Source organism: Aricia agestis, chromosome 1 (genome assembly GCF_905147365.1).
Source record: "Aricia agestis chromosome 1, ilAriAges1.1, whole genome shotgun sequence".
NCBI lineage: Eukaryota > Metazoa > Arthropoda > Insecta > Lepidoptera > Lycaenidae > Aricia > Aricia agestis.
In genome coordinates this window covers 24766222-24793178 of record NC_056406.1, presented here as the reverse complement: position 1 = coordinate 24793178, position 26957 = coordinate 24766222, and the positions used below count along the sequence as shown (strand labels likewise).

At 37.9% G+C, this 26957-nt stretch overlaps 1 protein-coding gene across 5 annotated transcripts; it reads left to right on the top strand.

The window, feature by feature from the left end:
• Positions 1-459: 459 nt before the first annotated feature.
• On the top strand, positions 460-26887 carry LOC121729513 (RB1-inducible coiled-coil protein 1). 5 transcript variants are annotated; one of them, XM_042118307.1, is made up of 23 exons: positions 460-678; positions 1061-1211; positions 1290-1480; positions 1609-1850; positions 2013-2140; positions 4741-4958; positions 6510-6703; positions 14646-14828; positions 15250-15422; positions 16111-16297; positions 16841-17124; positions 17359-17415; positions 17506-17617; positions 18707-19239; positions 20756-21005; positions 22071-22241; positions 22623-22741; positions 23353-23494; positions 24246-24383; positions 24760-24868; positions 25688-25765; positions 26019-26268; positions 26501-26887. In XM_042118307.1, exons 2-23 carry the CDS (start codon positions 1144-1146, stop codon positions 26619-26621), a joined length of 3948 nt encoding a protein of 1315 aa, XP_041974241.1. In that variant the 5' UTR covers positions 460-678; positions 1061-1143; the 3' UTR covers positions 26622-26887. The 5 variants fall into 5 exon arrangements, with proteins under 5 accessions (XP_041974241.1, XP_041974015.1, XP_041974320.1 ...); XM_042118081.1 differs by having other exon boundaries at positions 17506-17725; XM_042118386.1 differs by lacking the exon at positions 25688-25765.
• Positions 26888-26957: the final 70 nt, after the last annotated feature.

Genomic DNA, 26957 nt, shown 5'->3' with positions numbered 1-26957 from the left:
CATTCCAAAAGAAAATGTGTATCTACTTTTCAATCGTCACCTTTTTTTGCCAATTAAAATGTATGATACCTAATTTGAAATACAAATCTATCAAAGTTGCATAATTATTATTTATTTCTTATAGAAACTCAGGTAAAATAACTCGAACGGACTAAACTATCGATAGCAAAATTCTATACTATCGATAGTAAAATATACATCACTAGCACACGCACACATTGACAGATCAAAAATGGTCACGCATTTTCGAGTTGTCAGGTGGTCTTTACGACAGTATATATTATGTCTATGGTATATATTAAGTCTATGGTCCCTATATTAACTTTATGGTTCAATCATGCTTACGCATGTGCGACCGCGGCATTATGGCTGACCGAGAATATCTGTGTCGCAAGCCCAAAAAATATCTATTGACATTTAATTTTATTTAATTGGCAACATTCACTAGTCTGTCAGCTGTTACTTAGCTGAGTTTACGTCGAGCAAAATATGGTGGTGTTATCTGTTATGAATTATGATTGGAAAACACTTTATTTATTGAATTTGTGATCCCTTCAATGCACTTCTATGTTACCCTATGAGTTTGTAACAAAATGAGACCTAATTTATGTTGATTTTATGGCAAGGAGTAACGTTGCATTCATTGTTATTAGTAATAATTAGATAATAGTGTTTTGGGTAAGTATCTTTGTTGTTTGGAGTTTGCACGCAAAAAAACATCTCGTTACATTGTCGTTGTCATTTTATATAAGTTAAATATTTTTTTATATTTATTTATTTCTGTAATATTATTCGAACTTTACGTTAAGTGCATACAGTTACGTATAATCGATTTCATTTCATAGGCGTTTGTGACGTTCGTGTTTATTTTGAGCATTTATTTTGCGCCTTGCTATCACATCACAGTACGAACATGAGCATATAAATTTTATATGACCTAATGTTTATTTAGCAAGTTTTTAAATGTTATTATATTGATCATTCAAATTCGTTATGTAATTAAAACTAGCAATGATGTTTGTCTGCTCAATGTCCAGTACATCTGGTATCTCGTTTTCAGCACTGATGGATATTCGCAACGAAATTAAAAAAAAATTGTAACAAAGAAAATCAATTGCGAGGTGTTACTGAATTAACACCAAAATGTTGTATGTTTTTCACGTTGACTCTGGTCAAATGACCACATATGACATGAACTTAACACTACAAACGTAAGTGCCACAACTTAATATTATTTTTATATTTTTGTATGTTTCTTGTCCATAAAAAATAATTTCTTTTTATTTCAGTGTTGCAACTTTGAAACTTGCAATAGAGAGAAAAACCAAAATTCCTGCTCACTCTCTAGTGTTGTTAGTGAGTGGCGGAGATGTGCTTCACCCGGACAACATGGTATCATCGTACAGTGCGGGGACAGACACAAATCCTATATACATGTTCAGCAAGCCCAACGTCAAAGACAACCAAATTAAACAATCAAGTAAGTTTTGTCTTCTTTAGTAATATAAAACCAGCATTCATCTAAAACTAAAAATTGTAAAAAAATTCATTTGTTGGAAAGTTGCCAAGAACTGTAAAAAAATCAAAAATATTATTTTATTGTTTTAGTGTGTGATCTCAGTCCCATAGTAGAAGTGAGCACTGGTGAATCATGTAGCGAAATGCGTAGTGGTTGTGAGACCAAGTCTATTGGTGAACTCAAGAATGCTGTTGATGTATGCTGTTCCCTTCCCCCGACGTTGAATACTGTGATATCATGTGCGACACTGGCACAGCAGTTTAGTGACCTTGCTCACGAGGTGTCGAGAAGCTGTGACCAGCTCGTCCATGAACAGCATCTGCAGCACCAGGTGAGATTTATAAGCCAATATAATATTATATTTTTATGCAGCAGAATACCTTGCTTTATATTTAAACAGTATTTTTTAATAACCTTATAAAACTTTTTAAATTGTGCTTTTAATTTAACCTTAAATAGTTTCTAGTTTATAAAATGCAATAAATTTCTACAGGGTTGGGCAGCAGTGGTTGCCAACTTAGAGGATATTTTTAACGAATTTAATGAAAGATCTCGAAGTTTTAAAGAGTCATTCAGAAAGCATCGTCTGAAAAAGGAAGATTACCACGAAAAGTTAAATACGTAAGTAAACTTTTTTGTAGTTAACAATTTTTATTAACCGACTTTTTTACATGTACCATCAAAGAAATTTATTCATTGGCAGATGGACCTATGACATTTGGTTGGATTATGTCCATTCAATGTAAGTCACGATCAGCGTACCTAAAATGGTCAATTTCGCACAATTCAGAAAATGAATTGTCAAACTGACATATGTCAAATTTGTACAAATTACTAGAAATGAATTGCAAGCAGAGTGACCATTTTGAGATTTTTAAAAAATAAATCATGTTATGATTCTCCAAAGCGACCATTTTAGCCCTGCTGTTGGCTGGGAAATATCAAACATTACGCTACCAAACTACATGGTCCGCCATCTGCCTATGAATTAACTTCTCTGATAGTACATAATATTATCATGTAGCTTTTATATAGTTAAAATACGTAAAAAAAAATTTTTTTTGAACTGACATAAAATTATAGATTATACAAAGTGCATACAAATTATTATTTATAACACAAAATTATGTACTTTTAACTATACTAATATTATAATTGGGAAGAGTTTGTTTGTTTGTTTGAATGCGCTAATCTCAGGAACTACTGGTCCGATTTGAAAAATTATTTTACTGTTGGATAGCCCATTTATCGAGGAAGGCTATAGGCTATATTTTATTACGCTAAGACTAATAGGAGCGAAGAAATAGTGGAAAAAACGGGGGAAATGATATGAAAGGGGTTATTTGAACGCGCTAATCTCAGGAACTACTGGTCTGATATAAAAAAATCTTTCAGTGTTAGATAGCTCATTTGTTGAAGAAGGTTATAAGCTATATTTTATCACGCTAAGACTAATAAGAGCAAAGAAATAGAGGAAAGTGTGGAAAAACGGGGGGAAATTATTTGAAAGGGCTTATTTGAACGCGCTAATCTCAGGAACTACTGGTCTGATATAAAAAAATCTTTCAGTGTTAGATAGCTCATTTGTTGAAGAAGGTTATAAGCTATATTTTATCACGCTAAGACTAATAAGAGCAAAGAAATAGAGGAAAGTGTGGAAAAACGGGGGGAAATTATTTGAAAGGGCTTATTTGAACGCGCTAATCTCAGGAACTACTGGTCCGATTTGAAAAATTCTTTCAATGTTAGATAGCCTATTTATCGAGGAAGGCCATAGGCTATATTTTATTATTCTACGACTAATACGAGCGAAGAAATAGAGGAAAATGTGGAAAAAACGGGGGAAATTATATGAAATTGCTTATTATCTTAAGATTCTTAAAAACTACTGGAGCAATTTTTACATTATTTGGCAAACATGAAGAATAGACCACGTTAAGGGACATAGGCTATTTTTTTGCGGAAAAATGTACGGTCGCGTGAATTTCCTAAATTACGCAAGCGAAACCACGCGGAACATCTATATATAATAAAATCGTAGGAAAGTCAATGCTGTACATTGAATATTTTTGTACAATAAATAATACTTGGGACGTGATCTAATATACTAATGCGGACGAAGTCGCGGGCAACAGCTATAAATAATACTTGGGATGTGATCTACTATGCTAACGCGGACGAAGTCGCGGGCAACAGCTAGTTATACTTATAATAACAGACTGTGCCATGTTTACCAGTACTGAACCACGGACGTAAACTGAACATAGGTTAAGTATAATATGTTTAAAGATTTTATTTTTATAACAATGTAGGTGACTTATTTGTTGTGACAAACAAGACAATGGATGAAACGTAATTTAAAAGAAGGTTAAGATGTATTCAAATGCTTGAATTTAGGTTGAAGACAAAGAATGTTCCTATTGATATAATATAAATTTTGTAGCTAAATTTCATCTTATTTTATTATTGACGAGCTTTTGCCCGCGGCTTCGCTCGCGTTAAAAAGTATAATTATTATATACAAACTTTCATCCCCTATTTGAACCCCTTAGAATGGAATTTATCAAAATCCTTTCTTAGCGGATGCCTGCGTCATAACATCTACCTGCATGCCAAATTTCAGCCCGATCCGTCCAGTGGTTTGGGCTGTGCGTTGATAGATCACTATGTCAATCAGTCAGTCAGTCACCTTTGAGTTTTATATATATATAGATTCATTCATATTGGTGACCAAAGTTCTGTGGTTAATATTAACATAATTCGCCGACCCAATGCGCTATCCCATTTTCCATAAAACTCATTGTTTGCGGCCGCAATTTTACAAGTGTGTTCCATGAACAACATAAACAATTAGTACAGTGTACCATCGAGGAAATTGATTCCTAGGCAGTTGACAGACCAACGTCATTTGGTCGGATCATGTCAATTCAATATTAAGTGTGATCTGGTTTTGACATAACACGACCACGACACGACCAAACTACGTAGGTCCCGCATCTGACTAGGAATTAAATTCTCTGATTGTACATAGTTCTTGTTTATGTTGTACCATTTCAATTTTCTTGTTATTGTTTAGCTTAGTAATTACTGTAACATACCATTGCGCTCGATATAATGAGTAATGTACTATGACCGACATTTTAAATAGCTATTTTTAAATGACTTAAGTGCATATATTTATTATACAGTACGAAGATTGTTGCAATAAAGTATGTTTTCAGGTTGAATGAAGTATTAGAATCTTTGGGCAAGATTCCAATTCTGCCGGCACTCCGACTGAACGCGGAGGCGCACCGATTCTCGGCATTCGATGTGTTCGAAGACACGGACTTCGAAGGACACCACTACGGCGTCAATCAGCCGCAGTCTTTAGAGAGCTCGAAAAATAGAACCGCTCAAGATTTCGGCGGCGGCATCTTTAAGTTATCTGAGGAAGATGGTGAGATAATTTTATTATTGTTTGATATGCAATCAAATGGTAACACAACGTAGTATAGTCTACGAACTGGAAGCAGATTGTTTGAAGATGTTTTGGTACATACATAGATTAATCTTCAATTAAGATTCTCAATATTATTTTAGTGCTCGGTAACACAAACAGTAAATAAAATTAAATTAAGAAATTAAAAAAAACCCCGCCAAATAACTTTAAAAAGTAATGAAATAATATTTACTGCCTTTAAGTTCAAAATATATTCCTAACTTGTGTAAAGTAATATTTTAGTCCATAATTGTTGTCACGGTGTGTCGGGGGACCGCCAAGTGAACTACAACCTACAATCGCTGATTATCTCGATTCGGTTCGCTGTGAACATCCTTAAACTATAATGTTATGTAAAATCAAACATCTACATTAGCGGTCCCCCGACACACCTTGACAACAATTATGGACTAAAATATTACTTTACACAAGTTAGGAATTATATTTTGAACTTAAAGGCAGTAAATATTATTTCATTACTTTTTTAAGTTGTTTGGCAGGGGTTTTTTTAAATTTCTTAATTTAATTTTATTTCATACTTTTTAAACTTGTGTTGGTTGTAGTGCAGAATAATTCCTATGAATAGAATCACATTATTCTCATGATTGCCATCTATCAATGTCCTTTGAGCATAAACATGAAACCTCCACTTTGAGTTCATACGAAGTTCGGTTCCTATAGACTCCAGGTGATGCTGCAGCAGCAGTATGTAAATATTTACTTCCTACTGGTTGTCGCAATTAAAATGAGCCCAAACACGAAACCTCTGCTCTAAGTTGGCGAGGAGTTGGATATTCTATTGATTACCAAGTGATGCTGCAGCACCAGGTCAACTGTCCATTAATATGTGTATACGTATATTGTATATTCACAAATGTCACGTACTAGAATGAAATATAAAACCCATCAAACGACTACAAGTTGCTAAAGGCATTTCATGAACCAGATAAACCCTGATTGTCCCGCACCGAGCAGGCTGATGATGATGAATTATAGCTAAGAACACTCTCGATCATGTTAGCTTTCAAACAAAAAAAACTAGATCAAAATCGGTCCACCCGTTTGAATGCTAAGATGCAACGGACAGATACACACACAGACAAACAGACAGACAGACAGACAGACACGTCAAACTTATAACACCCCTCTTTTTTGTCGGGGGTTTAAAAAAATATAAGTTATTTTTTTAACCCCCGACAAAAAAGTAAACTCTACAAACTAAGCACATTTGTTGGAGATGTTTAGGTTACTATACTTACTTACATAGATCGATCTTTAGTTAATTCATCATAAATTATAATACCGTGACTAGCGGGTTTCAGTGAGGACAATGCCTCCATATTTGTTTATACTGCATCACATTAATGAAGGTGACATTTTTGTAAGCATTTAACATAAACTGCGTCACACGATTTTTATGATTTTGCACACCATGCTAAACTTCGTCGACCCCTTCCCCCCTCCCTCTTCTCGTGTGACATACATTCATTCATTATTATTTTCATTTAGTTTTCGAGAAGAACGCCGCCAGTCACTCGGGCTCCGAGGGTCAGCAGCAGATATCGTCGTCGGACGAGGGCGTCACGTTCAAGGCCTCCTGCGAGAGCAAGGACGACCCCACCCTGCTGCACTGGATCCTCGCCCAGGGGAACAAAGCCTCGCTGCAGGATATACTGGATTACTGCCAAAAGGGACTCGCTTTGGTGAGTCGCTTATTATCATTATTTAGTAAGATAGAATAAAAAAAAATTGTAGATATCTGTGCCATGAGAGAAGTTGATTGTCCATACTCGGAAACGACGATGTACTAGCAGAGAAATTAATAGGCAACTTATAATAACTCCAGGTACAAAGTCAAAGTCCCTTGACCAAACCTGAACAAATAACATCATCTGCCAAGTTATCTCTTGGTAAGATGTTTTTAGGGTTCCGTACCTCAAAAGGAAAAAACGGAACCCTTATAGGATCACTTTGTTGTCCGTCTGTCCGTCTGTCAAGACCCTTTTTCTCAGGAACGCGTGGAGGCATGAAGCTGAAATTTATATCAATTACTCAGGTCTACTGTCCCTTGAAGCTGTGAAAAAATCAAACTTCTAAGCCAACGCAATCAAAAGATACAGCCGTTTATGCCGCAAATTTTCGACACTTGCAAGGGAATCAAAACCTACAGGGTGCTTCCCGTGAACTCAGAATCTTGAAATTTGGTACGAAGCAACGTCTTATAGCATAGATAAAGGAAAAATTACGAAAACCATAAATTTTTAGTTACATCACATAATATATTTTTTTTTAATAATTTTAAACTTACTACCCATTTCCTCATAAACGCGTAGAGGTATTAAATTGAAATTCATACTAAATACTCAGGTCTATAATACCTTTAAGCTGTCGGAACCCTCGGTGCGCGAGTCCGACTCGCACTTGGCCGGTTTTTTTTTTAATAGACATTAAGTAAACTAAAACACAATAGTAACAAAAAAAATTGCTTGCAATACAGCATCGGACAAATCAGAGAATCATTTTGAGAATTATTCTGTATAGGCTGTGTAATACGTAGGTCACACTATAAGTTTTGCGTAATTTAACAAAGCGACATAATATTATAACCAAAATATTATGTTTATTGTTTTTCAAATTGCTCTCCTTTACTTTCAAAACATTTTTTTATGCGATCGAACCATTTTTTTTTAAATAGGAGGACCACAGATCTGAAGGCATGTTTTCTACGCGCTGATTGAACGCTACGAGGGCTGCTATTTATGTATCCGGAATAAAAAAAAGAAACAAACATATATCATTTAATATGGTTTTATTGCTTTTCAAAATATTCGCCGCGATGATCGACACACTTTTGCATACGCTGGAACCAATTTTCATAGCACTTTTTCCATTCTGATTGAGGTATCTCCAAAACGTGCATTTTGAACGCATCAACAGCCTCTTCGCGGCTCGAAAAACGTTGACCACGTAATTTGTTCTTCGCGTATGGAAATAAAAAGAAATCGTTAGGTACCAAATCAGGGCTGTACGGCGGATGACCAGTCAATTCGATCTTTTGACCCTCCAAAAACTGAGTTGTTTCAGCTGAGGTGTGACAGCTAGCATTGTCGTGATGTAATATGATTCTGCGTTGTCGGTTGTCCTTTCTTATTTCTTCAAAGACTTCTGGTAAACAAATGGTCGTATACCATTCAGAATTAACCGTTTTACGATTCTCTAATGGCACTGTAGCCACATGTCCATTAATTCCAAAAAAACAGGCGACCATTGCTTCAAAGTACTTTTTGCACGAGTAACTTTTGTTGGTTTCGGCTCATCTTGGAACACCCACACCGTTGACTGTTGTTTAGTTTCGGGGTCATATGCATAGATCCAAGATTCATCACCTGTGTAGATATTATAAACGGCTTTTGACGTACCACGGTTGTATTTTTTTATCATTTTTTTGCACCAATCGACACGAGCCCGTTTTTGATCGATTGTCAAGTTGTGCGGAATCCAACGCGAACATATTTTTTTTACAGCCAAATGTTCGTGTAATATCTTATGTATGCTCGTCATACTTATGCCTAAGGACGCCTCTATCTCGCGATATGTAACATGACGATCACGCATTATTAGTTCCCGCACAGCATCTATATTTTGTGGGACAACAGCTGTTTTTGGGCGACCTTCTTTATTTTCATCCGTAAGCATAGACCGCCCACGATTAAACTCACTGTACCAGTGATAAACAGTGGTTTTTGATGTTGCTTCATCTCCAAAAGTTGCGTTGAGTTGAATAAAGCACTGTTGTTGATTTAGCCCACGCCGAAAATCGTAGTAAATCATTGCACGAAAATGTTCACGCGTTAAATCCATGGCAAATGAAGACACGCAATTTTCAAAATGACGCCACAATGGAAAAATAATTGACAGTCACATGAAACAAAATGTATTCTTCAACCAAAGAGTTCTATTTTCAAATGTTGTAATTACTTTTTAAATATTGTTCTTGTAAGTGGCCAGTTCCGGATACATAAATAGCAGCCCTCGTATTACAGCCTCTTTGGAGTTGGTAAAAGTGAAACCTCTCATAAATCTTTAATTTTGGGCGAAACACAGAAATCACAGTGTGCTAGGTCAGGGCTATGTGCAGGAAGGGTGACAAGTGACAACTGACAAGTTGTGCTTTTTCGGAAGCTAAAAATGACTTTGTTTTGTTGGCCGTGTGTAAAGAGGCGTTCTCATTATGTAGGAGAATGCGGTTTTTTTGTCGTTTTTCGCGAACCTTTTCTAATATCCTGGGTAAACAAATGATAGATACCACTCAGCATTAACACTCTTTCGATCTCCAAGTGGAATTGTACGGCTCATCCGTGGAATTGTACGGCCCATCCGTGTTAATGCTGAGTGGTATCTATCATTTCCGTTGCTCAGAAAAAAAAACGAGATCATTTTCTTACCAACGTCTCGCCTGCCTCACTTTTGCTGTTGTCATTTTGAAACGTGTGAGTTTCATACGCCGGTTCTTCTCGGCGGGGTAGTTCCCGAACCGGTGGTAGGCAACGTAGTTTCTTCGTTCGACTTTCAAAAAGTGTATCATGATACCCATTTTGAATAAAAATATATTATTATTTTATTTATTATTATTAAAACACCCACTCACAAGATTGCTGTTTTTTTTCGGGTTCAAGACATCAAATCCACGTTTCATCTCCTGTAACAATGTCATAAACAGCATTAGAATGACCGTGGTCGTACTTTAGTAGCATATGTGAGCACCATTCCACGCGAGCCCGCTTCTGCTCCGCTGTCAGTTCACGAGGGATCCAACGACAACAAAGTCTCCGAAGACACAATTCTTCGTGTAAATTTTTAGGGTTCCGTACCCAAACGGGACCCTATTACTGGGACTTCGATGTCTGTCTGTCCTTCTGTCTGTCTCCAGGCTGTATCTCAAGAACCGCTATAGCCAGAGTTCTGAAATTTTCACAGATTGTGTATTTCCGTTGCCGCTATAACAACAAATACTAAAATCGAAATAAAATTAATAATTTAGGGGGTTCCCATACAATAAACGTGATTTTTTTGTCCTTTTTTGCTCGTAATCAATAATATCAACAGCTAGACACTTTAAATTTTCACAAAGTCCTTAATAATATTTGTAATTTTATTTAACAATAATAAAATTAAAATAAAATAATTATTTACATTTTTTTTAAATTAGGTATTTATTTAATTAACAAAAAAACTGTTTTTTGCATACTCTCTTTCTTTAACGGTACGGAACCCTTCGTGAGCGAGTCCGACTCGCAATTGGCCGATTTTTTTGAATTTGGCTCATACCAATCCCCAATAGTCCTCGAATTGTCTCACAGGTAATCCGCGGGTTTTCTTCAATTAGCCGCTTAACAGTAGCCACAGTATTTTCGTTGACGGCAGTTGAAGGCCGCCCTTCACGAAATTCGTCTTGTAAAGAAACTCGACCACTCACAAATTCAGCATACCATCTCCTCACGGTGCTCAAACATTAGGTGCTTCTCTCCCAAAAGCATTTTGAAGATGAGCAGCACAGTCTTGCGGAGAGAGAGAACTTTTAAAATCATAAAAAATCATCGCTCTAAAATCTTTTAGAAATGACTTCTTATTAATTAATTTAATCCGGTGAGGCAAAGACCCTTTTCGAATTATCGAGGCGTCCGGATTATCTAAGTCTGCAATATTGTTTAACCGTAGTTTCTTTAACCAATTTTTAAATTATATCTTAAATACAAAATGTACTATCAGAGAAGTTGATTCCTATGCAAATCGGGGACCTAAGTAGTTTGGTTGCGTTACGTCAAACCCAGCTGACAGATCACAATTAACATTGAATTGACATATTCGACCAAATAACGTTGGTCTGTCAATTGCATAGGAATCAACTTCCTCGATGGTACATTGTACATACATGTTTATAATACTTAATAACAACCATGTAAGAAATCAGTAAGTTGAAATAAAACATAGGTTAATTCTTTTTGAAAAAGTCTGTAATAATCTTCTGTTTATGATTTTCGTACTTCATTTCGAAAGCTCGGTCTCTTAGTTGACGGAGAAATATAACTTCGTGGCTATCAAATTCGTTATCTTCAGACCATTTTTAAGCAGTGTCTAAAGCTCCGGCCGGCCGGATACCAGCGATCACCGAACAAGCAGGAGTCCGGATTACTGAGGCCCTACTGTAATTCCAATTTCGTTGCGTACGTAGACCTTTGATGTGTGATAAAAAAGAATGACAAATGATTTCCCGCCAATTTTTTTATATTGCTAAGAAGGTTGCAATGTTTAAAAAAAAAAAATTCAAAACTCAAATAGTTCCGATTAGCTAGAAGTGCAAAACTTTTAGTGTGCCCCATGTATTTCGCACATACTTTACTTGAGCAACGTTAGCGCTCGGAGGTAATTTGCGAGCCTGATAAGATTGTAACTAGCGCCTGATTGATTCCAGTTTATTGAACTGCATTGCTTTATGTTAGGTTAGGTGCGGTTAGGAAACATTTCCAATATTTGAACAAAAGCAATAATATCCCAACTAGCTCTCGAGATAGCTCTTTGAAAATGTTTTAAATAAAAAAGATGGTTACTTTATACATTTTTAACATTTGACAGTGATGACTTGCATTATTGTTCTGCTGAACGTCTTAAGCAGGTGATACACGCAAGGGTGTACCTAAATGGTTTGCCTGAACATGTCAACTGTTCAGGTAAACCGGGGTGTGTATGTTACAGAACAGTATAGGTTTTGCATCAACTTTGCCTGAAAGGCGTAACTGCACAGGCAAACCTGTCAGGTACACCCTTGGGTTTATGGCCTGCTTAAAGACAGTCAGTAGATAATATGCTCAGTAGGTCCTTAATTAATTTTAACTAAACCAATTCGTTTAACGCCAAATGTACCAAACGTAAATTCTTTATCAAACTGTGTTTTAAGGTTAAGTATGCAGAAATACGATTGCGCGCATGATTTCGGCGCGTGCGCGTACTGTGCAGACAGTTCATATTAATTTGCCAAAGTCTCGGTGTAATACAAGCAATGATAAGATAATGCTATGATTTTTTATTCTGCCTCATATTCATAAAATAAATAATGCTAGGTCATATTATGTGGATTTGGAATGCAGGATATCATTTGGTCGGATTAGAGCCGGATGGAAATATTATCAGTACCTATGTATACATTATTAAGCATTCAGGAAGAACTGAAAAGACAACTTTTAAAATTGAAAATAAACTTCAAAAAAAGTTGCAAGGAAAGGATTACAAAAGCGTATGTAGAAACAAGAGCGCAAGCCCTAGCGACAAAATGGCAAAAATTTAATGATAATCATTTACAAATTATATCAGCGGGGCTAAAATGGTCGCTTAGTTGAATCATACAATGAATCATTTACGATTCATTTTTAAACTTCTCTTAACGTGCAATTCATTTAATGATTCGTACTAAGCAATTCATTTGTTTGACATTTTTCTATGAAAAGTCGTAAAAATGGTCCAATAAATCCGAATTGCTTTTCTGTCAAATAGCAGAATCATCAAATGTTAGATACTATAAACGTCATCTTTGATCTTAGAACTATTCTTGTGTCGTAAATCGTACATTATAGAAATGGGGGATTTTGTATGGCCCCCTTCCCCACCCTTCAACAGTCAGTGGGATGCGTCTTGATTTGTTCACTGTGACCCAGAAAAGTCTTAAGTATCAGTGTCAGTTTCAAAACCAATTGGGTTTATTAAAAAAATAAACTTTTCTACAAAACAAAAGGTGTTTATTTTTTAACAAAAAAATCACTTTTTCTTCAAACAAAAAGCATATCAGGGTTCCGTAGTCAACAAGAGACCCTTATAGTTTCGGTCTGTCCGTCCGTCTGTGTGTCTGTCTGTATGTTCGCGGTTTTTCTCAGAGACTATAGGGCCTACAAAGCTGTAATTTGGCATGTATGCATATTATCTTAATGATGGCGACAAAATGGTATATAAAATCTTTATTTTTTTTATGGTACCTCCCCATACACATCAAGCGGGGGTGATTTTTTTTCCGCGTCCATCCTATCGTATGGGGTGTCGTTGGGTACGTTTTTAAAAAATATTATGGAGAGTATTCAAAGATCGCGAATACGCTCTCTTCTTGAAGGTTTGTAGGTCGTTTGCGGGTTTATAAATATAGATACTAAAAAAAACTTTTTTTTTAGTATTTATATTTATAAAAAAATATAGATATTTTAATAAATGTCATTTCCGATTAAAATTAATCAGCGACATCTTTGGGAGAATTTTGCAGTTTGTGAACGTGTTTTAAAAATAGTCTACTAGATGGTGCATTTATTTATTGTATTTTTATTTGTTAGGCTAATTTGATAACTCAACGCCATCTATCGTTCAGATGAAAACTAAAAACTGCAGACACGCTGTTTTTTATGGGATTCAAAGGTCTTATGTATAATTGGTCTGTGGTGTGATGGTAGTGATGAAATGTAATTTACATAGCAGCATAATAATATGCTTTCTTCGTAAAACAACGCCGGAACCCCCAAACTTTTATCTATAAGGAATCCGGAGTTCTCTTAGTATCTTCGGAACCATAGCATACCTTGGTGCAAAATCTTACTATTTGGTAGCATATGCTTAGGATACTTCTCTTTAAATCAAAATCACCATATTATGTTTCCATATAATTAATAATTTCAAGTATCGGTTAAATTTTCATATTGTTATATGGGGATAGATGCCCTTGCGGCAGTAACGTTACGAAAATATAACGATATTTGAAGATTATGGTGAAATTATTAAACAACATTTTGTTTTTAGTTATAAAATGATTTTAATGAACAAATATACAATGAATGTACAGTTTAATACATAAAATATAACAATTATATCAAATATCTCGCGGATCATTTATAAAATCATAAATAAATGTAGAAAAAAAACCGGTCATGTTCGTTTTTATGTTTTTCATGAGTGCAATACAGTTTCAATTATGAATCTGCTAATGAATTAAATTGCCGTTGACGTAGGACGTTATTTTACAAAAGTAGATGAATCACCGACGATATTGCTCGTAACATCGTCGCTGAATTGATTGAGAGGAATTGCTAAAAGTTACCATTTTAGCCCCGCAGTACGCGGCAAGGAACAGGAATTGGCATATTTTTCGGACGATACGTACTCCGACATTAATTAAAACATAAATGCATTTCATATAAGCTATGGGCAAATTAAAGTGCATGCTTGAACCAATCTATGTACAAATTTTGGAAGCTTAAATCACTCTCCTCTGTTGGCAAAATAGGAATCCATTTTTTTACAGAGGCCTTCAACCTTTTTGATTGATTATTATATAGCCAATATATCAAGGCGTCGCCTTAAACGCCACATTAGTTCAGTGGTTCAGAGCTTGGTTCTAGATTGTAGTCCAGTGGATTAGATCTTTACTCTTGACAGTCTCTTTCTTGGTTAGGGGTTCACCTAGATGTTAAGTCTACATAATTATACAGAGTTCCATTAAAAAAGACTAGTGCACAAATGATCCAATAAATAGTTGGATTACAATTTAAATTTTTAATCCAATTTAACTTTCTAAAAATACAAGTGAAGAAAAACATATTGTTAATTTGTGTACAGATCGACGCGGAGCCCCTGAAGGAGCGCGAGGCGGAACTGCACCACATCCTAGAGTACGCGAACATGCACGGGCTGAAGCAGATCAAGGGTATCGAGGACCGGCTGTACGGCCTCGACCAGTTGCTGAGCGACGCCAAGAAGCTGGAGCGGGACCAGCACGACCAGGCCGCCTCGCTCATACAGGTGAGGTTGAGGTAGATGGTAGGAGATTGATAAAGATGACTTGATGTAGTGATGAATCGAGGCCCAAGCAAGCCTTCCCAATCCTAGGTCATAACTCATAATATCATGCCTACTTTATTAGTATACATAAAGAATTAGAGATATAACGTTTCATCACGGGTTAACCAATCGTAAATGGACGTAAATATTGTGTTAATCGATCAATCAAAATCGTTTATTCAAATGTCTGATAGTGATACATAACAATAATTTGGTACTTTTACAAAAAAAAGTTTGTTTTGAGATTATCTAGGATTAATAAACATATTACTGATATCTCACAAAGACTGAATGGCTTCACAAAAACGTGACGTCACAACTCAGTATGGGTAATACTGTAATATAATCTCTTTCTTATGAAGTTTATGATAAATTGTTACAGTCTCGAGAGCGTTTGAACGCAGCTTGCGATCCTTCGGTACTGCCAACGCTAGTCCAGTCGCACTGGTGCCAGCTGGAGAAGCTACTCAAAGGTCACCAGCTACTGGTGGACATCAGGCGACGAATCGCCAAGTCTAAGGAGGAGCTCTCGCATATACTGAAGGCGAGATTAGAGTAAGTTAAAAATGTTGTATATCTTGTATAAACTTGTGTATTATAGAGAGCACAAAACTTGAAGGTCGTATCTCCGGCTGACCACTGATCTACTAATAGCGTGGTCCGTACGATCACTCCCTCTTCTATACATAATAATTATTATAAAACAAAGTCGCTTTTTACCTCATGTCCCTTTGTTCCCTTCAATCTTTAAAACTACGCAACGGATTTTGATGATTCTTTCAGTGTTGGATAACCCATTTATCGAGGAAGGCTATAGGCTATATTTTATCACGCTAAGACTAATAGGAGCGAAGAAATAAAGGAAAATGTGGAAAAAAACGGGGAAAATTATTTGAAAGGACTAATTTGAACACGCTAATCTCAGGAACTACTGGTCTGATTTGAAAAATTATTTTACTGTCAGGTAGCCCATTTATTGAGGAAGGCTATAGGCTATATTTTATCACGTTAAGACTAGTAGGAGAATGTGGTAAAAACGGGGGAAATTATTTGAAAGGGCTTATCTCGCGAACTACTGGAGCAATTAATTTTATGTAATTTGCCACAGATAACAAGTAGACTACGTGAAGGTTCATAGGCTATCGATTTTAATCATTTTTTCAGTGGCTATATATTTTATACCCGTGCGACGCCGGGGCGGGTCGCTAGTAGTATACAATTTGATAGCCTTTTTCTATTCCAGGGCTGTCCTGATGATCGAGAACTCGATGTCGGTGCAGGACGCGCACGCGATGCTGTCCTTCCAGTGTTTCAACCGTCTGGCGCGGTACTTCGGCATAGTGGCGCAGCTGCACCGCGCGCCCGCCGTGTTCGTGCGCGCCGTCAGCGAAGTCGCGCGACGACGACGCTTCTCGCAAGCACACCTACAGGTACTGCAGGCCACGCCCATAGACAGTCATGCACGTAAGATGTAGACTACGCCCATAGATAACTCGTGCCGTACGTCGGCATCGCGGCGCAGTTGCACCGCACAGGTCTGTAGGCCACGCCCATAGACAACTTGCGCGGTCCGTTGGCATCGTGGGCCCGTTGTGTGCGGCGTCGCGCGCCGACAATTATTCTCGTACGTGCACCTACAGGTTGCGTAGATTACTGGAGTATAATCGCAAAATATAGGCAAGAATACAGATTGTAGGTGCCGTAAGACGAAGCATTCTCCCACAGATCCACACCTTTACCGCACGCCACACCCAGATACATAGATAACTACGTAGGTGTCGTAGGCCACGCCCATAGACATGCATAGCGACCAGGCATTGTAGGACATAGAATTCCCAGACGTATACTTTTAACTTTCGTACCACATAAATAATCCTCTTTTATATTTTTACAAACATTCTAGCTTATTTTGTCGGGAACATAACTAGGGTCATCATTCATACATCATTCATACAGTAATTTTCTGTTTCCAGTGGGCCACGGATCTCGCGCAAAAGCTGCTGAGAATCCACGAGGAGGAGGTGTGCAGACGGCAGGAGTTCAACACGCACTTCGAGGGCCATTTCCTCAAGAGTCTGTTCCCCGGCATGTCGGACCTGCCGCCGCACTTCGCGACGCAGTCCCCGCCAACCTTCGACGCCAAGTTACCGCAGTTGTCCGACGAAGACGTCGAGTTTATATCCAAAACGTTCCCGGAACTGTCCGAAGAGGTCCCCAAATATGATATGGATGCTACGGTCAAGTTCTTCCGACAGAGGTATGGATTATTAAGTGTGCTTACAGCTGAAATGTACCGCTATGTTGTCGGTTAGCAAAGTGCTTGAAAAATAATCCATGCAGAATTAACAGCAAAACACTGCGAATATTCGGCGCCGAACGTTCGCGAATGTTTTCCCAGATTATTATTATTAAATTGTGGATTCGCTAGTTTTATTTAAATCAAATCCAGAAATTAGTTTCTTTGATTGCAATATGATTTTTTTGATTGCAGGATAGAGTCATCGGGACACGAGGAAAAGGATGTTGATGTGCAGGTTGATTTTGAAAAGTACGTAGCTCAAAGATTGCAGAAATTCTGCTCGCCGTGAACTCAGTAGAAAATATGTGTCATATTTTATTTACTTTACATATTTAACAGGGATTTCGAGTCGGAAACCGACACGGGTTTCGAGAAGCTGAGCCAGCGTCAGAAGATGGACATGTCGACGACTTGCGCGCCGGACACCACGGCGGTGTCCACGGTGACCGAGGTGCGAACTCTACCAGTTATACCGGAACATAACCACGAGTTTGTCGACTCACAGTTTTACATCGACGAATCTCTGCCTTCCAGTCTGGAATTGGGCCGGGAGAGACAGGTGCACATTATATCCATCACCACTCAAATAAGACCACTGACTAATCTTGATACTCTGAATCTTAACTAACTCAATACTTTTATAGGTTTAGTTCAACTAACATATCTTAATACTTACTATTGACGTAAACGTAAACGTAAACACGAAATAACTATTTTAATACTTACTGTTAAAGGAAAAGCTATCTCTTACAGGGCTGTAGCTAGAGTCAGATTTGAAATAGGGCAGCATTGGTTACAGGTAGGGCGGAAGTAAAAAAAATATCATAATTGATTGATTTTATTGGGTTTTGGTATTTTTGAGGTAGGGCATTGCCCCCTAATGCCCCCTTCTAGCTACGGCCGTGATCTCTTGTCAATAGACTCATAATGTCTAGTTTATGAGACTTTCGATAACACTTAAGAGTTTATATTTTCAATAGCAATGATTAGTTAACCAGTTTGAATTTGGCCGATCACAGGCGCTAATATTATTGTTAAAAGATAATCAGAAATTGCCCATAAGTTGACTAACTCTTATCTACTAAAACTGCTTATCACATCACAGTGTTTTGTCATCAAATAATTATATACTTGTCTTATTCTAACTTATAAGTAAAAGCCTTACATAATATAAGGCCTTAATTAATTAATTAGTATATTTTTTTCATAAATAATTGTATTGTATTGATAAGTTTTAGCTCTAAACTTAGTAGATGAAATAATAGCATCTGTAGAGTTAATAGACTACCTTGTATTGCCTTATTAATATTACTAAAGATACTTGTATTGGTCTTACCTGAGTGGATATACTAGTTATTTTTCGTTGCTCCTGTCCTTCATCGGTCCCATATATTTTAGACTTTATTTTATTCAGATAGCGCCTTTTTCTGTTTTTGATTCCTTCTGATTTATTTGGGCAACTATGCTTTCATATTTTTGTAGTGCAAAAATATTAGAAAACTTGCAGTGCAAAAAAATTCATACACATTTTACCTTTCAGGACAATATGGATACACACAAAATAAATATAGAAAAGTTACAGGAATTTTTGATTAAAATTAGCAGTATATGCAGGGTTAATATTATCTTCATTAAAGAGGAGTTGGTTAAGTTAAAGAGTGAAGTGGAGGAGCAGAAGAAACTCATTCACGGCAAATACATCGAGTTTACTGAGGCCTGGGAGAGAAATAGACAGGAGACGGAAGTTAGATTCCGTGAGCAAACTCAGAGGCTGACCGTAGATCACGAATTAGAACTGAGCGACGTCAAAGCGACTATAAGCAAAAAGGATGAAGAAATTAGCGCACTAAATCAAACTATCGAAAGTATAAAGGCGCTTCACCAAGAGGAAGTGGCCAAATTAAATAGTGATCATCAGGGAACAAAAGATTTGCTCGAGAAGACCCAAAAGGAAATAAAAGAGTTCGAGAAAAAGATTGAGGAAGCGGAGAGTGTTAAACAGAAGGAGATAAACGACGTGAGAGAGAAGCTACATCAGGATTATAGAGCCGAGATAGAGTCGCTGCGGTCGAGGTAATAAATCTATTATAGTATTAATAGACTAGGACGAGTCGGCGCTTGAGTACCGAAAACTATTCCACCTCAATTTTTTTATGCGATCCTCATCAAATTGCCCTCCTGATGATATAAATGCATGTCGCCAGGGCGCAACCCGGTGCCATATTGTTTAAACAAAAATTGTTTAAACAATTGCAAGGAATTGTTATTTTTCAACCGAACAATTTTTTTTATATTCTTTATTGAAATACCAATAAAAAAGGTCCTATCACTTTTTACGATAAAGTTAATATTTTTAAAGATATGAATTTTTAAAGGTTCAAAAAACCTCAAATTTGGGTACTTTCGACCGATGAAAAATATATTAAAAAAAATAATAATATGAAAGTAATATATATTTTTTAATTGTATATACAATAGTTAATAATATTGTTAATAGAGATTTCAAAAAATTTCATTTATATCTTTTTTTATCTTAGTAAAATAGACAAAAAATTGTGTTTTTTGTATGGGAGCCCCCCTTAAACAATTACTTTATTTTAATTTTACTATTAATTATTAAAGTACAAATATAATTAAGGATTTAGAGAAATTTTCAAGTGCCTCGCTGTTACTATTATTGATTACGAGCAAAAAAGGCCAAAAAAATCATGTTTCTTGTATGGGGGGCCCCCGTACAAGAAACGTGATTTTTTTTGGCCCTTAAATATTAACTTTATTTTAAATATATTACTTTGATATTATTACTTTTTTTAATATATTTTTCATCGGTCGAAAGTACCCAAATTTGAGGTTTTTTGAACCTTTAAAAATTCATATCTTTAAAAATATTAACTTTATCGTAAAAAGTCATAGGACCTTTTTTATTGGTATTTCAATAAAGAATATAAAAAAAAATTGTTTGGTTGAAAAATAACAATTCCTTGCAATTGTTTAAACAATGTTTGTTTAAACAATATGGCACCGGGTTGCGCTCTGGTAACATGCATTTATATCATCAGGAGGGCAATTTGAAGAGGATCGCATAAAAAAATTGAGGTGGAATAGTTTTCGGTACTCATGCGCCGACTCGTGCTAGTCTATAATGCGAAGGCTTATATTATGTCTGTTACTTCTTCACGCTTAGACTGCCTTTGCTGAAAGTGGTATGAAGATTTTTATATGGAGCCTGGCCGGCCTCAGCTCATGTCTTCGAAATGTGACACTTTACGTGGTTTTTTCCAAGATTATTTTTTGTTTGTATTGATGTTAGCTATCCATTTTTGAAATTAAAAAAATATTCGTGAACGCGAAAAAACAATAGCGGACAGTAGGTCGGCCAAAATGTTTATACCCCTTTAGCATGGAGATACCTTGATAGTTATCACAGAAAAATATTTGGTTCTCGAGCGAAGATAGAAATTTCTTCGTAAATATCTATTTGTAGTCTAGTAACATTTAATTTGTTTTTACTTCCATGCACTATTGATTTGGTCATTTGTAATAACGCACACATACTTATTCTGTACTAAGAACTATACTCTTTTTACAGGTTCCGTCTAGTAGCCCTCACAAACAATATGGACCGGTCTCCATCGGAGTCGAGTCTGGAGAAGATTGAGCGGACTGACGTTATAGAGATAAGCAACCACAACAACATAGTGATGCAGACTAAGGAGAATGCTGAAGTGGAAAAAGAGGAAGCTGTAAGGGAAGCGGTGAGGAAGTGTAAGGAGGAATGTGAGCAGAAGTTGGCAGCTGAGGTCGCGCTGATCAAAGCCAAATACGAGACGGAGAAACAGGTAATTGTTATTGTAAAGTATTTGTCTGTGAGTTTGTAAGAGATGTTTTGTATAATTACCGTCATAAAAGTGTGTCCGAAGCGAAAGAGTAGGGCTGTTTTGGAGCCTTATCACTTGTCAGTCCTGTTCAGTATTAACGAACAAGAAGCTCTTTTGACGTTTTATATAAAGTTTATGACATACCACTTTGATTGCGTCGCACAATTCCTAACTGATCACGGCAATTTTAAAGCTAAACTTCATGGATTTAAGTTAGTTCCATCTCCTCTTTGCGAGTGCTTGACCGAAGACAGCCCGCAAGAACGAACTGCTCATCACGTACTCTGGGAGTGCGGTCTCTGGCATGAGGAAAGAACCGATCTGTTAAACAGCCTCCAATGTGTCTCTGGAGTCGTATATTACGATGACCTCGTAGCCAGCGCAAAGAATTTCCGTGCTTTCGAACGTTTTTGTCATAAATACTATTGGAAACAATCGAACACAAGTTTGCCATTATAAATAAATGTCATTATTTTTTATGAAGTAGGCATATTGTATTAAGTATAATAATTTTTTTTCCCGTGGTGCTTCACCCTTTGTTTGGACATCAATGTCATCACAATTTGGCTGTCTCCCGCTTTGCTTGGGGAGGGAAATTGGATATCTCCTACTCCTCCTACATTTCTTCTGATTAATTTCGTTGCGGGTCCCAAGACAGATTTAGCTTGTCCCTCGGGCATCCCTGAGATCATATCAAAGGGTTTTCGTGGTTGGTTACCACTGTTGATCCTGGCGACACAGGAGTTGCCGTGGTGGGAATGTGTGGTGGGCCTTTTGCCCGTTTAAAAAAAAAAATACCACATTGATGTGTTGCGCCGTTGGGTGCGGTGTTTTGATAGGTTATGAATTAGGAGAGAGAATCACACCCTGCGCTCTCACAGTCTATTGCATTATGTTACCGTTATTCCGTTCTACTGACGCGACGCATTGCAACGTAACAAAGCTATGTTATAATAGATCACAAAGATCGTGGCCACAATATCTAAGTTACAATTTACATGACCTATACAAGTACTATATTTGCAGGTAACAATCAACGATGTGACGAGACGACTGTTGTCGGAGAAGGACAGACAGCTGGAGCTGCTGAAGGAAAGGGAGACGGTGCTGTCGCGAGAGTGCAACAAGTATCGGGACACGATACAACAGCTCACAGACCCCGAGACCAACGACTATGACAGTCTGTTGAAAACACAGGTATGTGCTTCGGTGATTAATGTAGTTGTTGTTTTTAGAAAAAATTACAAAAGTTTAATTAAGTGGAACTTCTCGCATTGATATTTTATCTAAGTTTGATACTCTGTGACCCTCTTGAGTGTTTATATATTTTGTAGTTTTTTTATTTGTAATATGTAAGCTATTTATAAGGTTTTCCTTTTGAAGCCTAATTATCTCTATAATATAAAAATGAGTCGCTGAATGTGTTGCTAAGCGCAAAACTCGAGAATGGCTGAACGGGTTGGGCTAATTTTAGTCTTAAAATATTCGTAGAAGTCCAGGGAAGGTTTTTAAGTGACACGAAGTTCACCGGGACAGCTAGTGTTTTATAAATAATTTAAACAAATGCCTCGTCTACAGTTCGCCACTCTTGAAAACGAGAAGGCTGTTCTTCAGCAGCAGGTCACAGAACTGAAGAAAGAATTGGAAAAGAAATCGGAGGAGGCGGATAAGAGCAAAGAAGAGGATAGCGATGGAAGGTAATTAATCTAATTATGTACATATTAATGCCATTAGTGGATACTATTTTTTTTAATTTCAGTTACTCCCTTATTAAATTTATAAAAGTTTTTATTCGCCGTGTAAATATTTTTATTAGTAAGAACGTGAAAACGAACACTGCGGCATATAAGAGGGCGCAAGCTTATATATGAGGACGAGACTTTCTTACTTTAATAACGCTACATTGCACCTACTTTTCGATATAATAATAATAATAATAGCTCCTACACCGGTTTTGATGACAGTGGCCGATTTCATTGAAACCAGGCCAGCTACGCAGGAGTAATTTTATAGTTCCCAAGTGTGTGCGCAGTGCACTAGAGCACTCTCTATTCCTTTACTCTCATAACCCAGTGGGACGGTAGACCGACACGACTGGCGAGAGATCAGGCGCAGGACTTTTTACATGCCCATCCGACGCATGGATCATCTTACTTGTCAGACAATCAGGTGATCAGCCTTTCGACATAACTGTTCATTTAAAATAAATGAAGACGCTGCGAACATCTACCGATACCAAAATTCTAGCAAAATAGCTATGCGTTCAAGTTACGTGAACACCAGAACTAACATTAAAGTCACATCACAGTAGGCCGGAGCGCGGAAGGCGGGCGCGATGCCACACGCCGCTCGGGCTGGCGGGCGGCAGTCTGAGCCTGTCGTCGTGTCTGCCCGGACACACGGTGCTGCTGCTGTGGGACCCTGCACATCTCAACTACACCGTTATGCAGGTAAGAGGTGGATGGGAGTTAAGGGTCAATTTACGCTAGCGCAGAGTCGAAGCGCATCGAAGCGACTTACCAATTCTGAACATAACAAATTCCACCTTAACTCCAGGGCGTAAAGCACACATTACGTCTTCTAAGATTTTAAAAAGACGCTCGCATTCGAGTGACTTCGCGTGTCTGCGCGTGACCAACGCTGAGTGACTTGTGTTACGGGTACCAGACAACGGAAATATATTTAATACTTTTATACTATACATATATTTAAGATTTTTATTATGTAATGCACATATTTAATACACATCCAAGACTCAGGAACATAGGAAACCTTTTTGTTCCGTCGGCGGGATTCGAACCCGCGACCCCGGCTTGAGCGAAGTAATCACGCTCAATTACTGAGCCACAGAGGTCGTCATTTTTTTAAATGAAATAAGGGGACAAACGAGCTAACGGGTCACATGATGGAAAGAAACTTCCGTCGCCCATGGACACTCGCAGCATCAGAAGAGCTGCAGGTGCGTTGCCGGCCTTTTAAGAGGAAATAGGGTAATAGGGGAGGGTAGGGTATAGGGGATTGGGCCTCCGGTAAACTCACTCACTCGGCGAAACACAGCGCAAGCGCTGTTTCACGCCGGTTTTCTGTAAGAACGTGGTATTTCTCCGGTCGAGCCGGCTCTCCCACGTATAAAATTTTAATGTAGCTCCTTTAAATTTAGCCAAACCATTCCTGATTAATAATTTTTTTTAATATTTTCAGGAATCGTCAATAATGTATTTCGTGCACAGCGACTGCCTGCCGGCGCTGGACCTCAGCATCCACGTGAAGCACGAGAGCGAGCGCCGACTATACGCCATCGCCACTGTCGAGTCGAAGGAGTATTGTTATGCTAAGAAGGTATATTATATCGTAATAGTAATAGTTATGTAAGTCTTATTTATCTAGGGTGGTGTTACAACATTTTCTGATATTACATCCTTCGATCGAGGATTCTTGGAAATGCTATTGTATTCTATTGTTGTCGTGATCACCGGTGTCCTTACGGGGCTTGATGGGTTAATAGTTGTTTAATGTTGACCCTAGCCAAAAAGAGAATTTTGAGAATAAGTCAACATATAATGGAGTATTTGCTAAACATACAAATAAAATTAAGTTTAAAATATTACGTGGTCCCCTTAACACAACAAAGTAAAGGGCTTCCAAAAGAACATAACTCCTTAATTTGAAAGTCGGTTGAATAATATAGGTATTACGATGACCTTATTGTTTTCAGAGCGGTAACCGTTACCACATGCCGCGCGGCTCGCGTTTCTACCGCGTGCGCGTCAAGCCGCTGCGGCCCGCGCCGCCGCCGCCGCTTTGCTGCGACCGCCACAAGTCAGGTATGGACTAATACTTATAGTACTAGCTTTCGATCGCGACTTCATAAGCGTTATATTATAATGTTTTTAAGACAATCTTTACACTCTTTGTAGTTTTGAGACTTCAGGACTACTTAGTAAATATTGTTAATTATTTTGATTTTACTAATGAGATGCAATGTTTAAATATAAGTAGATATTTATTTCCTTTGCTGCTACATAAGCTTACTTAGCTAAAGCTATAATATTACGTTTCTGCTTTACTACTGTTCGAGACCTGAGTAATAATAATAATTATTAAATAAGTGCTTGATTTTGAGAATTCTCGTTATGTATTTTCTGAGTTTTGTTGGGTTATTACCCAATCAAGTAATACACACATCATCTCCACACATTATGGACAATTCTGTGTTTAAATAATTGCTGCTATATTATTGTTTTGCGTACATTTTTAACCATACCCTACTAGATACAATTTACTATATGTTTGACCAAATCATAATACATTTTATTGTATTTACTTAGCCAATTTAGACTGCTATATTTAAGTTTATATTAAATACCTATCATCTGGTCTTTTGTGTTTTTGTGGTTGTACCCATCCATATATATATACGCAAATATGTAACTGTTGCAGCCGCTTACTTGATTTGGCCAGCCAATTTGACTCTTAAGGCTGTTAAAATAAAACTATCTGAAATTATGACTGACCTTCAAATAGATGGCTGCAACACACGCGTTGCGTACATATGCCTGCAGTGAAGCGTTTCGCGTGCATATGCACGCGGTAAGCCGTTGCGTGTGCATATGCATGCGGCAGTAAAGCGCGTCTCGTTGCAGATGCAATGAGGGGCAGCGTGCTGTCAGCGCTCAGACCGAAGCCCGTCAACAAGTGGTTGACGTACATGCATGCACCAGGTCTCAGCTTTTTAATCACATTATTATTTTATTACCATTATTTGCTTCCATACTAAACGAGGAAACGTGTGTCTATGGACGTTTTTGCTCGCACGTTTCACCATTTTGTTTTTAACTTTGAGCTTAATTCAAGTTAACTATACCGTCTTCCATCAATGTGCTGTCTTTGTATGAATTTATTAAAAAAACAAATAACAAAATTTGATATGGCTATTAACTACCCGCAAATGACGCGTTTTTTTTTTGGAATCAGACTTACAGCGATCAGCGGACACGAGTCAGTCGACGAGCTCGAACACGGACGACGCGTGTGTGGGTGAGGTGGCGACGGCCACGCTCATCAACCTGGAGTCGCCCGGGGGGTCGAGCGCCCCCCTGCCGGCCCTCCCCAGTGCGCACGCCCCCCTGGCCGCGCAGTCGTCCCCCTCGGAGGACCAGCTCGACTCTATAGAGTCCAGCGACCAGTGGCACGCTAAAATGGCTGTCTCGACGGCTAGCGCTATGTAAGTTACATAATATCAACAATACATATTGTCTTTAAACACATTACGTTGCAGTTACGTCGTGTGCTTAGATGCTTTTCCATCAATCGGCTTAAAATATTTAATTAATGACCAACATAAAAACATCCATGTCTGATTATTTTCCATTGTTGCATTGCGCTCCTACTCCATCTCAGATGCGTTCATATATTCTAGTGATAAGGTTGTCTAATTTGTGATATCTTATCCTCAGTACGGACATGGAGTGCAGCGTGGCGCGGTGCAGGTCGCCGGTGGAGCTGACCGCGAGCGCGGCGGAGCTGGCCCCTCCTGAGGAGCCCCCCGAGGAGCTCGCCGAGGAGGCGGCCCCCTGACCCCCCGCCCGCCGACCTGCCGACCCCCCTGCCGTCGGTTGAGGCTCCACAGCAGAGAGTAGCTAGGTACCGTTACGTGACGCCCGTATCATTAGTCATTTCCTCGAGATTTCGTCGACACGACTCAACCTCAATCCTCAAAAATTATGTCATTTCTTCAAGAAAACTTTCGACGTTTGACAGGTCATTCTTCACCTCGGATAAGTAAATTCGAGGATTAACGGCCGTTCCCAATATTCAATCTATCTCTGGTTTGACATACAACCGATCGCAGCTAACATTGAGTTGACATAAAATATATGTCTCTAATGTCTAATGTGAGCTATTCCTATCTCT

Bases quoted from the DNA above. Each gene is read 5' to 3' on its own strand.
- LOC121729513 (XM_042118081.1), top strand. From the start codon at position 1,144: ATGTTGTATGTTTTTCACGTTGACTCTGGTCAAATGACCACATATGAC. The intron at 17,726-18,706 runs GTGCACATTATA...TTTACCTTTCAG, and splicing joins AATTGGGCCGGGAGAGACAG to GACAATATGGATACACACAA. The intron at 19,240-20,755 runs GTAATAAATCTA...CTCTTTTTACAG, and splicing joins ATAGAGTCGCTGCGGTCGAG to GTTCCGTCTAGTAGCCCTCA.